At 32.8% G+C, this 12,736-nt stretch overlaps 1 protein-coding gene across 3 annotated transcripts; it reads left to right on the top strand.

Annotated features, from left to right (window-relative positions):
- Positions 1–396: 396 nt before the first annotated feature.
- On the top strand, positions 397–12,709 carry LOC141449160 (hatching enzyme 1.2-like). Of its 3 annotated transcripts, none has more exons than XM_074118306.1 (10): positions 397–1,742; positions 2,358–3,721; positions 3,828–3,960; positions 5,231–5,738; positions 5,839–5,921; positions 7,690–8,599; positions 10,652–10,828; positions 11,541–11,840; positions 11,939–12,072; positions 12,494–12,709. In XM_074118306.1, exons 6-10 carry the CDS (start codon positions 8,446–8,448, stop codon positions 12,593–12,595), a joined length of 867 nt encoding a protein of 288 aa, XP_073974407.1. In that variant the 5' UTR covers positions 397–1,742; positions 2,358–3,721; positions 3,828–3,960; positions 5,231–5,738; positions 5,839–5,921; positions 7,690–8,445; the 3' UTR covers positions 12,596–12,709. The 3 variants fall into 3 exon arrangements, with proteins under 3 accessions (XP_073974407.1, XP_073974408.1, XP_073974405.1); XM_074118307.1 differs by having other exon boundaries at positions 3,577–3,721; XM_074118304.1 differs by having other exon boundaries at positions 397–3,721; positions 3,806–3,960.
- The last annotated feature ends 27 nt before the right edge of the window (positions 12,710–12,736 follow it).

A 12,736-nucleotide genomic window follows, 5' to 3' on the forward strand; every position in this document is an offset into this window, starting at 1 on the left:
GGGGCAATATTTCTGATATTAATTTTTTAATTGGATGGTTACTTTGAAACAATTGAAACATCTTTATCAGATGTTAGATAAACATTCATGATTCTTTAAAGGAGAGAAGTGAATGTTGTACTAGATACAATATATTTGGAGTGACGAGCAGACGAAGCGACCTACTCTCCTACATCACTTAAGTCGTACTAAAAAAAATTTGTTTCCGTCCATGCGCATATAAAGGTTACATCAGTGCTATCTGTGGTTATTTTAGGAACTACTATAAAAAAAATGCTTAAGTTATTCTTTAAGGGAGAGATGATCAGACGAGATAAAATATGTTTGGATTGACGAGCGACAAAGCGATCTATTCCCCTACATCACTCAAGTCGTACTGAAGAAAATATTTCCAGTAATACATATCAGTGATATATTTTATTTGCCTGATAAGTGGCGCCATCTGACGGATTTTTCTGAAACTTATTTTTAATTTTTTAACTTTTTTGTTATTCAGTGCCTTCTGACGGATTTATTTTAAAACTAATTTTCTATTTTATTACCTCTTTCGATATTCAGTGCTCTCTGACGGATTTTTTTTAAAACTAATGTTCTATTTTATTACCTCTTTCGATATTCAGTGCCCTCTGACAGATTTTTTTAAAACTAATGTTCTACTTTTTACCTCTTTCGATATTCAGTGCCCTCTGACGGATTTGTTTAGAACTAATTTATTTTTCAACTTTTAGATATTTAGTGCTCTCTGACGGATTTTTTTTAAAACTTATGTTCTATTTTATTACCTCTTTCGATATTCGGTGCCCTCCGACGGATTTTTTTTAAAACATATGTTCTACTTTTTACCTCTTTCGATATTCAGTGCCCTCTGACGGATTTGTTTAGAACTAATTTATTTTTCAACTTTTAGATGTTTAACGCTCTTGACGAATTTTTTTTTAAACTAATGTTCTAATTTATTATCTTTTTCTATATTTTGCGCTCTCTGATGGATTATTCTTGAACTAATTTTTTATGTTTTCCTTTTTTTGATATTTTTGATCTGTAGCAACAAACCTGAGATGATTTTTGTAAATCCTACAATTATGAACATTTTCATAAAATCCTAAATAAGTATAACTTTATTATTTTTTATTTCATCATTGTTATTTTTTAGAGTTTATATGATGTCGCTGATCATTATGCTGGCCATTTTCATACATAAATTTTTTTTTCATGACAATATTGCTAAAAGTCCGGAAGTACATATTGTTGAGTAGAAAGTAAAGATTGTTATTTGATAGAAATTGCAACTAAGATAAGCACGAGGAAGGGAGCTACATTTTAGTTTTTGATATTTCTAACAAAGTGTTATAAGATTTATTCTATTGTTCTTTGCGTTGGAAAGGATTTTTCGAATATAATTAAGCAACAAATGTGTTATAAGGATATTGTGATTGGCGATGTTTTTTTTGAAGGGAATTTACTCTTTGACTTGTTTGTGTTAAATTTGATAAACTTGTAAGCAGCTGTTTTCTTCTTATGGAAAACGTATTTGAAGGAATGTTGTTTGAAAGCAAGATATCTGTTAAGGAACAAGGGTCTCATATCTTAGTGTCATCTTATAATTAATGAATAAGTAGAATAGAATGTTAATTTTTTGAATAGAATTGAATATTTGAATGTGTTGAATTTTAGATTTTTTTTTGCCGAGTGATGGTATTTGTGTGAAATATTATTTTTTAAAAATTTTTCACATCCACAAGGTAAGTTAATTTGTTTGAATTGTTCAATGATGTAACTTGATATACATATATTTGGAGATTGAAGAGCAACTGAATTACTGTCGCTTTGATAGTCCTTCTGGAAATACTAAGCATACCTATTTGAATTAATATTAATTATTTTAAATAATGAAACCATAATTCATCAAAGTTACTTTAATATATAATAATGAAATGACACGTACTTGCTGATTTGTGTACTTTTTTCGTTTAATCAAACCTTATACTTTTTAAACTAAGTTTATGTTAAGGACATTTGTGTACCTTTTGGGTAGATTTTTACTTATTCCTGGGTTGGAACAAACTCATATATCTAGTGATGTTTTTAAATATTCGGATATCGGGAATAATTAAGCTGATTTATATCGGATATAGAGGTTAGAAAGTTGTTTTTGCTGCCTTATGGTTTTTGTCTTATCTACATAGTTCAGATCAGTCTAATCTTACATACATTTGACATCAATTTAATAGATCAATGAAAGTAGTGCATAAATATTTCTTAAATTATCGTTATAATTTTAAAAATAATGTCATTGCCCAAAGTATTCCAAACCTTTATTTTAGCCTATTCTGTAAAGTTTCTTATCTTGTTTACAGGTTTTCTTAACACTTGTAATAAGCAACACTTTTATACTTGGTACCAAGTTAGTGGAAGGTAGATGTAGAAAATAAAACTATCAAGTTATTGGGTGGAAGGAAATGGAGAATTTTCGGGGGAGTAGTACCAAATTGTGGAAAGAAGATTTAGACTGTGAGAAACGTTATGGGGGAAATGTACCAAGTTGGTAGGAAGAAGATGGAGACTGGAAAAACGTTGTGGGGTTATTTGATGAATATTTACATCCAATTAAGACGGATAATTGAAAGAAATTAGCGATTTCAAATCCTTCCAGTTAGAAAAATTGTGGTAACATTACTTTCTCTTAAGGGATGTAAGAGAAATTAAGCTGTGAACACAATAACTTCTTCTTAAAAGGGGAAAGGAAAATTATCTGCAATTACAGTTCTTCTCCCTAAAAGGGTAAAGAGAAGGGTAAACGGCGAATACGGCATGTTTGCAATACTTATCCTTAATAAGTGTAGCAGCAGGATAATACTTTAATGTCACGCACTCTAAATTCTTCTTCTTGCCAAATTTCATTAAAATCAGCAGAAGATTTAGTTTTATTAAAAATTGTTTAAAAACATAGGTGTCACGGAGGGAAGCTTTAATCACTTCTTCATGCTTAATTTATCAAAATCGGATGATGATTTACAGAGTTATTAATAATAATAGTTTTAGAGAGGGCTTTTCTTGAGTTGGGCTCTCCTAAAGTTGCGAAGCGTCGGGTTCTCTATTGTGCAAATCTACATAAAATTTTGAATTAATGATGTTTCATTCATGAAACTCGGTTAACTCGTTAATAATTTTTTTTTTTTTTTTTTTTTTTTTTTGGCGCATCAACAGCTGAGGTCATTAGCGCCCGGAGCTTTTTCCAGTGCACTGCCGGCCTCCGGACAGTGTTCTCTCGTTACAGACAACACTGTCCATCACCGGACAGTGAGCTGTGAGAAGCTCCTAGGAAGAGAAAATCTAAGGGTCAGCTGCTGGATTCGAACCCGGGACCTCCGCGTGGGAGTCCAGTATGCTAACCTCATAGCTAATCCCTTCCCTGTTAATAATTTGAAATGATTGCAATAAACCTGTAAGTACGTGCAATAAACACTCTAATTCAGAATTTGTTTTAAGTGGAAGCTACTGATGAAAGTTTGGACCATTTTTTGTACACATAACAAATTTGTAAAAAGTCATGGACGATTTTTGTTTTTGAATTAGGTACTTTTTTTCGCCAGTCTGTTACGAAATTTGTTCATCATCTAGAATCATTCAAAAAGAAAGCATTAGCTTCGAAAAAGGTCATCACTAGCATCTAATATCTAGAGTAAACCTACTACAATAAGTTTATCTTCTTCACATTTAGGTATGTATACTACTACTGTACTACACAAAGTGTAGGTGACTTTAATTAGGTAAATGGAAATGGCGTGAGTTATTTTATTTTCAGTTCACAATAGCTATCATTTTAGATTAAAAGAAACCAAAAAAGATGACAATCATCCAAGTATAAAAGAAGAAGATAAATGACTATGAGAAGAAAACGTTGACAAAAGAGTTATATGAGTCACATTGTCCTTATTAACAATCAAGGCCCTTCCGCAGGTTAGTTTCAATACACAAAATTAGTTATTATTTAATGATATCGATACAGATAGTGTCCCATTTAAACGCATGAATTTAATGTTGAATAAATACTCGTATATAGTATGTAGCATTAAATTAAGGCAAATCTTTGCATATTTTGGGTCAAGATAAACGCAATAGTCATCTATAAAATTTTACTTCGAAAGCACTAAAAATATGTAGAAATTAACTCTAGGCTTGTTGAAGTGTCAGTAGGAATTATTTACACGACATGAATATCTCTGAAGAAGTGACTAATTCATTGCCTTCATCAGGGAATCAAGAGAATATAGGTCTTCTTATTATTTGTATAAGAAGTGAATTTACACTCTTTACAAGGAAAAACATGAGTTCCAGTTAATAAATATTAACAAAAGAATGAGAATTGTTCAGTGTTCATTGTCTTTTCTTACAATAATAGTCAAGGTTCGCAGGAGGCATTGTACCGAAGTGAATTCTATTAATCACTGCTATCCGGAATAATATTATTCCTTAAATGAATGACGAATGGAAGTGATAGGTAGTTTATATATATATATATAGTTTCGAAAATGTGTGCGTGTGATAACCTATTTTATTTTATAGTTTTCTCTAACCTTGCCTGACACTTCAAGATATGCCATTAATTATAAATACAAATTTTATTCAAAAAGAAAAAATTATTTAAAAAAAATTATCCAAACGTGATTTTGCATAATGTAAATAAAGAATTCTGTCAGATTATTGTAAGGCCAAAAGTTTTTAGTTGGAATTTAGGAAAACAATATATTTTTTTTTTTTGGCGCATCAACAGCTGAGGTCATTAGCGCCCGGAGCTTTTTCCAGTGCACTGCCGGCCTCCGGACAGTGTTCTCTCGTTACAGACAACACTGTCCATCACCGGACAGTGAGCTGTAAGAAGCTCCTAGGAAGAGAAAATCTAAGGGTCAGCTGCTGGATTCGAACCCGGGACCTCCGCGTGGGAGTCCAGTATGCTAACCTCATAGCTAATCCCTTCCCTTTTTTATTATTAATTTATTACTAATTTCGTACACTATTAGGAATGAAACTCCATTTCTTCAGTTTGATGGTTGAGGGTGCAGGATATTAATTATTCACTAATGACGCACTCTTGTCCTTCAGATTTACTCCGAATTGGTAATTGCGAACATAGCTTTTTTTTTCTTATTTCTTATAAGTTTTTGTAAAGTCCCTTTTGAGGGGAACCAAAAACAGCCATGCGCTATAACAAAATTGTTAAATGTTTTAGACACCAGAGATGCCCTACATATGTGTGTAGTGAGGGTAATCAGTTTAAAGGATATCGTACCAGCTGGTATCGAAAAAATTCAGAGTGAGAATAGCACTTCCACTTTGCGGCCTGACAGAGTTTTGGATTTCCAGTCTGCGGCCGTCGCGGAGATTGGACGGTCCGACCGGCCTGTGGAGTTCTGGTGTTGGCTCGTTGACTGGTATTACGCTGGTGAAATTATCTGATGCTTTCTTGCTGCGTCCGTCCGGAGCGCTGAACGCCTAACCGCAAGCTTGACGCTGTCCAGTGTAATGCTTGCCTCCTTGCCCTGGCGTTCGATTGTCGGTGGTTTCTCAGACTCGGACGGGGAATGGGCCTTCGTAAGGCGCCTACAACGGTCTGTGGTGTGCAACTTCGTAGTTGAGCAAACTCATATGTGCAGGCCTCTTGGCCCTGGTATATGAAGGGCCTTTGCGTGCGGTACTAGTGTGGGGTAGAGGTGTTCCTGGCCCTTATTTCATCGTAGGTAAGTTACGCTTATTGCAATTGTAAAATTGGCAAATTACGTATTGTGTTTGATTTTCTTAGATACGTTTTCTTATGTACAACAACTTTTCGTATTTTAGATACCGAGTCGCTTCGCCAGCAGTCTCTACGAGGTAATGACTGGCCTGAAGTCTTGGTGCCCTCCAGTGGCAAACAAAGTTGAGTATGTTTCACATCAGATTTATTTCTTATCTAAAATCTTGTCCTTTCAGCAAAAATTCTATTTAACGAATAGCCAGCCCAATAGAAATAATGGCTACTTTTTCTGGCAGACATTACGTCCAACTAACTAGCTGCTTGTGTATCGGGTATTTCTTGGTTTTTGAAGAATAAGTGGTAACTATCTAAGCATCTAAGGGAACGGGTTTCGTGCTGGCCAGTAATTAGGGATAACCACTTTCCGGTGTTATAGGAGAATAATAGGGTCCACAGGAGATTATATATCCGCTTCAATACCTGAAAATATCAGATATTTAAAGATATGATCTCTAAAAGAGCTCCAAGAAATAAGGGGAGTCGGTACATTGGGACAATGCTAGTGCCTAAAATGTGTTTGAAAATTAAATGCATTTGGGTTTTTCACTTCTTTTAATTCAACATTCATTTGAAAGACAGGGATCGTTTCTCTTCTTGGAGGTATAGATTATAGTATTAAATAATATTTAATGATTTATCATAGGCCCACATCCTATGGAAGTGGTCCACATTGTTATTCTATTGTTTTTCTATTCAATTTTCACTTTGGTGCGTTAGACGTTTGCAAATTTAAGACATCAACGAATGAAACCTTCAAGAAGTATTATTTCCGGCTATATCTGAGTAATCTATATGGCCAAGTTCATGCTACACCTACACAAAACTTGTTTGCAAAAGGTTTTGGTACAGTAAAAGCTTGTTTTTTGTTTTTTTTCTTTATATACATGTTAACCTAGATTGTAAATATTATCCTTTTGCAAGGTTATTGCGGTAAATGTTACAAAGCTTTGCATTCTTAGAATGGTTGTTAATACACCTTCAAAGAAGATTGCCGAAGGTACAATTTATGTGTCTAAAGTAGCTCATCATTCACACCTTACAAAAATGACTCATTATGTAGACAACATGTTATTAGCTAATCTAGCCATCGAATAGATTTTTGTTATTTAATTTCTTTCGTACTCCATTAAGGACTAATAAATTAGGAGGCATATTTTTAAAAATACGGAATTTGAAAATTCTTTTCCACTAATTATCAAAATTTACAAAGATAAAATGTAAGAAATATTACCTAGTGTCCAAAAATTTATTCTTTAATAAAGAATGTACAGATCAAAATTAAAAAGTATTAAAGAATAAATCATTTTCAAAGTCAGAATCATTTCTAGCAATGCGCAACTCGAATATTTTGGCCGAATCAATTGTTTTCAAATTAATTATATTTTTGTTTTGTTTTTGTGACTCTAGGAATATACGTAAAAAAATTATTTTATAAGTAAGAGGCATAAAAAAGTTCTCCTGGTTTATAAAAAAACATTTATTTCAAAAATTGTGGGTATTAAATGTATACTTCAGGATAAACCAGTACTTAACTGCACGATATTAGCTAGCATATTTTGGTTAGCAGTAGTGCTGACGGACAGAAATTTAAAGCCTTTCTAAACTATCGATGTGGCTAATATTTAAAGTAAGCAATCCAGGGTTAACTAATAGACATTTCATGGTAAAATTATTCAAGATGTAAAACTTTCACAGAATCTTTATGTACGTAAATATAGCCATGAACTCAGTAATTTGATAGTTTTAGCAACTTTTGTAACTAATGTAATCGAAGTAAACTTTAATCTTTCTTCAAAGTTACTACTAAATGCTAATAAAGACCCTTGCCGATTGGCATTTCATTAAGTATTATCTCTCTTTATCCTTTAACACATTTTGTATTTGTTTTTGCAAAGTTGACTGGAACATAATGGCACCTTGAAGAAGCTAGGAGACCGTGACCCAAAGACCAGCTAATAAAGAATCCAGAGACAAGTTACCGGCCTCATATACAATATTTTGCATATATTGTGGTATTGGGTTCGATTCTTAGTATGGGCCTTGGATTTTATTCAGTAATATGAGAAATTTATAGTAAAATAAATTTGTTAGTCGCATCCATCCACGACGTCCATGTAAAGCTCGCCTGACTAAATAGACATTACTTATGGACCTGGAAGATTGTCAGAACTTCTTGGGAATCTACTCTTTTTTTCTACAAATGATTTAATAGTTTTAGATGATGTTTTTCATTCAAGCGTTCTGAGAAGCTTGAATATTCAAGGAATATTTTATTGATAAGTGTTTTCGGAACTATTATAATGGATCTCTGATGTGTTAGCAGTGTGGACAGTTGAATATTTGTCTGATAAACCAATAGTCAGCTTGACTAAGTCTTAAGGGAGACCCTGTGAGAAAAAAATTGGGACAACGATATTTATGAGTTGGTGACGGACATCAGGTAAAATGTAAAACAGATGACAATACTAAAAGTGGGGGATTAAGTACACAGGAAAGATATGGTATATGAACTTGAAGTAGTGACTATATTCAAGTTCAGCCGCTATACCACCACAAGAACAATGGAGGGGATTTCGGCATATTAAATAAATGCTCTGTTACTGCCGGAACCATAAGGTAACAAAATTGATGTGATCAATGAGGGCGACGCCATGGTTTTTGTAGGATTACTCTTGCTTGCATACTGTCCGGATATCGTCTTAACCCAGCATTATTACGAAGATTACGATGACACTAACTCACAAATAATGGAAATGTATCAAAAATTTGGAAGTCATTTGTTTGCTTCGCCAGACTACGAATCAGGCAAGTTAATTTTAACGATAGATATTAATTACATAATATTTCCTTCAATAAAGTCTCGTTGTATGATATGTAATATAAATTATTATTTTCCTCGCAACTAGTTGTTAGTTCGCTAGTGATGGTCACTCACGTTATTCCAGTGCAAAGATAATAATAAGTGTTCTAGGCGCCACGGAAGCTGAGCTGTTAGAGGCGTGACCTGTAAAACTAATATGTATTGTGATACTGGGTTCGATTCCCGGACTTAGGCCTTGGATTTTTTTTTAATGGTTAATAAAAGAAGTTTACAGTAAAGTATTTTTGCTAGTCCACGACATCTAATTGGTGGTTGGACGTAAAGCCCTCCTGAAAAAATAGGCATTTACTTTACTTTACTTATAATAAGTGTTCTAATTATTTAGAGTATGATTCAATTAAATAATTCAAAGTAATTTTTATTTTGGGAAAATCAATCGGAGTAAATCAGTATTACTTTTTCTTTAGTATTAGGAAACTACTATAATTAATGGGCGGAAGTTGGGCTTAGTAATATAATCTTAAGACGGAGAAATCCTGAGGAAGAATCCAAAGATTCATCACAGGGGAAAGCCCCATTAGCACACCTCTTACTCTTACTGTTCGACTTTTTGGTATACATACTTGAAGACATCGAACTTTAGAATCCTTTGGAGGTGTAGTGCTTGTAATTTCCAAGGTGGTGTCGTTCATTTCACAATGGTTAGAATAAAATTTTCCCTTAAGTATTTGATATAGTAGAAATTATTAAAGATATTTCCATAAACAGTCGTGTGAAATTAGAAAGCAAGTACTAAAGAAGATTAGAAGCAGTTACAGTAACCTTGTCCTTGACGTAACTTATTGTTACTATTTTGAAAGCCAAATATTTTTTACTAAAGAATTACATGACAATCATATCTCCTGTTATGTAGCCGGGGACGAGGTCGTTGCATCGTGAGGTCGAATTCTAATGACTTCGAATTCGTTTGATTGTGACTGTTCTCAGATCTGATCACTATTTCTTTGGTAAATACCTCACTAGTGTAAAATTAAGCACCAAGTGCACTTCATTTATTTAAAAATTTGTACGTTCTTATTTAAAAAGAAATCTACTTAACGTATTCAATTTAATTAATATCCTGAGCTTTTGATACATTACCAGAATAACGTGTAAAAAGAAAAGAAAAGTTCATTAAATAAGTCATCATTCACTCTGAACAATGACCAAACATTTGGGAGAAAAAGAGTTTTTTTAATGATCTCAGGTGCAAACTCTGTGTTAAGGGATCAATTAAATAACAACAATGTGTGTGCCACTTTACGATGAACTCAATCATGTAAACAATGTGAAACACCTACTTGCTCCGGAAATAACAATCTATGTCGCAGAAATATTTAGTAATTATTCATCTTCTGCTTCCGCTAACCACTCAAAATACTCCAACCCAACCCAAACATAATGTCCATCTTAACCCTGAATCCAGAAAATGGAAATGAGATGTAGTTAGATTAATGAAACATTAATTAATAAAACAAATGAGTATAGGTTACGAGCGTTGGCCCGACCTTGGATCACCCACGTTTTTTAATAATCTTGATTCCAATAAAGTGGGTGTTTCCAGTTTGAGGTAAATTTATTGATTTGTGCGTTTATACAAAAAAAACATGATTCAGTAGTTCTCAGGAATTATGTTTTAATATCAATTTCAAAATTCATAAACAAATTCAATGGCTAAATAAATTAACAAAAACTTGAGGATAGAATAAAAATAGAACTTGTTTCGCAGAAAGAAGTCACCTTAGATTCTTCCAAAATTACATGAATTGTCCAAATGTTTTTTTTAAAAAACTTTTATCACGCAAAACAGTAAAAACATGTTGCCTCATTAAAAATTAATTAAAAAAAATCTACCAGGAGATGCTCTGAAGAAAGCTAATTTGCTCTGGTATGGTTCTTTGATTTATTTTAAAGGAAGCTTGAGCATGTTCATTTGTCGTGAACTTTTGTTCATTTATATAAAAAATATAACAATTTATAGAATTTCTTTTATTTAGGTGTTAGAGTTGCAAATTGGTATGCACGCTCAGGCGTTAATCCTGAAGAACTGGGAAATTATGTGGAAGGTGATATTGTTTTCCCAAATAATATTTCAATGGCCAGAAATGGAATTGTAACTCTGTCTTCTAAATGGCCTCATGGAATTATACCTTACACAATCGCAGGACGTTTTTGTAAGTAATTTTTTATTATCATCATAAGACACTAACTAAGCAACTAACATTACACCAGCTAACCATCAGTGTAACCCAAAGATGGCAGATAACTGAAATTCCGAAACCGTTTAGAATTAAAGAAAATTAACACACTATGACGAAAATAATCTACGTATTATTCAGCACTGAGACCCCAGTTACGTTACAAATTGGATATTTGAAGCAACAAAAAACAAAATAAACCTAATATATGCCCACATCTTATTTCAATTGATTTTTGTCAAGCTCGTTATTTTAACAACAGTTTCATTGTTAACTTAATCTCACATTATTAACAAAACTCTCTGATGCATGTATTTTTTTATGAACGTGAAAATGTACTTTCATTGAGGACAGATTTTGTTTTATTTCTGGGATTCTGGGTATGTCGGATCCCCAAAACTTGAATTTCGAAAGAAACTTTAAGTGGAAATGGTCCTTTCAACTTCTAGATATTTGACTATTAAGTGGCATAAGTTTTCAAAGAGGATTAGATTGTTATTTCTTAGATCTTTATCATTACAAATTTTGTCACCATTTTTTTAAATCATGAATTCCTGTATCGTCAAGAAAACTTACTACTGATGCCAGTATGTATTATTTGAAATAGGATTAATGTTCCTTCCGGCTGAATTAAAAATAAAAAGTTAAACCTACTTTTCACAATTTAAATTCTTCTTATTATTTCCAGCTCAAACTGACCTCCAAACTTTGAAATGGGCTTTTGCAGAATACGCACGTCTAACTTGCATAAAATTTGTACCCAGAGTTAATGAATTAGATTATATATATATCGCTAACGACAGAGAAGGATGTTACTCGGCAGTGGGGCGAGTGGGAGGAGCACAGAAAATAAATCTACAATCGCCAGGATGTGCCCAGCGTGGGACAGTAATACATGAATTGATGCATGTTGTTGGGTTTTTTCATGAGCACACCAGATGGGATCGAAATAGATATGTAACCATTGACTACAGAAATATCATTCCAGGTTAGTGTGTATCATTAACGTTCTTTTTTCTTGGGCCTTATAAATTGATTTTCATTCATATGCACTTTCCAAGTTGTTAATATTTGACAAATTTTTAGGACATGAGGTAAATTTTGAAAAAGTAAAACGTAAGAACACCAATACCTTTAATGTGGATTACGATTATCGAAGCATTATGCACTACTCTGAGACTGCTTTTTCGAGAAATGGTAACCCAACAATTGTAGCAAAAGTAAGTTGAAGAGTTTTGTTCAGACTTATTTTTGCCTGGCCCGCATTTTAATTTAGGCTACTTTTTACTTAAAAAACTGTTTTAGAATGAACCATATCAATACATGTTTACAACTTTGTTAACATTCATGAACTTTATAGGAATAATGTTTCTTCAGTCTTTTCATAATTATTCTTCCAAACTTTGCAATCGTCATTGTAGAAAACACATCTAACAAGGCTGCGCATCGTCCATTCCACTTCTGCAAACGATAAATATTAAATATAAATAGATGAGTTAGTTTATCGGCCACACCATTTATTAGCAGTATCTTGTTAGCGTTTGATGAATCTATCCTTAATTTCTGCTCTTATAAATATATATATATATCCAAATATATATATATCCAAAGAATGAAAGCTAAACAAAATTATGCTTAAAGGTTCCAGGAGTATCAATGGGTCAGAGAATACATTTTTCAAAGAAAGATGTGAAAAAAATTCGCAGAATGTACAAATGTGCAAGAGGACGTTCCTATTTGTAGTTGAAACACAAGAATTGTATTATAAATTGCATTCTTAAGTACCTGTTAATGAAATTTATTGTGATTCCTAATTAGTTATTTATTGCTGTAAAATAAATTAGTATTTTTTAAAGAGATTTTTCTTTTAATTCCTAACTAAAT

This window comes from Rhodnius prolixus, unplaced genomic scaffold, assembly GCF_049639745.1.
Source record: "Rhodnius prolixus isolate KJV_2025 unplaced genomic scaffold, Rpr scaffold_2, whole genome shotgun sequence".
NCBI lineage: Eukaryota > Metazoa > Arthropoda > Insecta > Hemiptera > Reduviidae > Rhodnius > Rhodnius prolixus.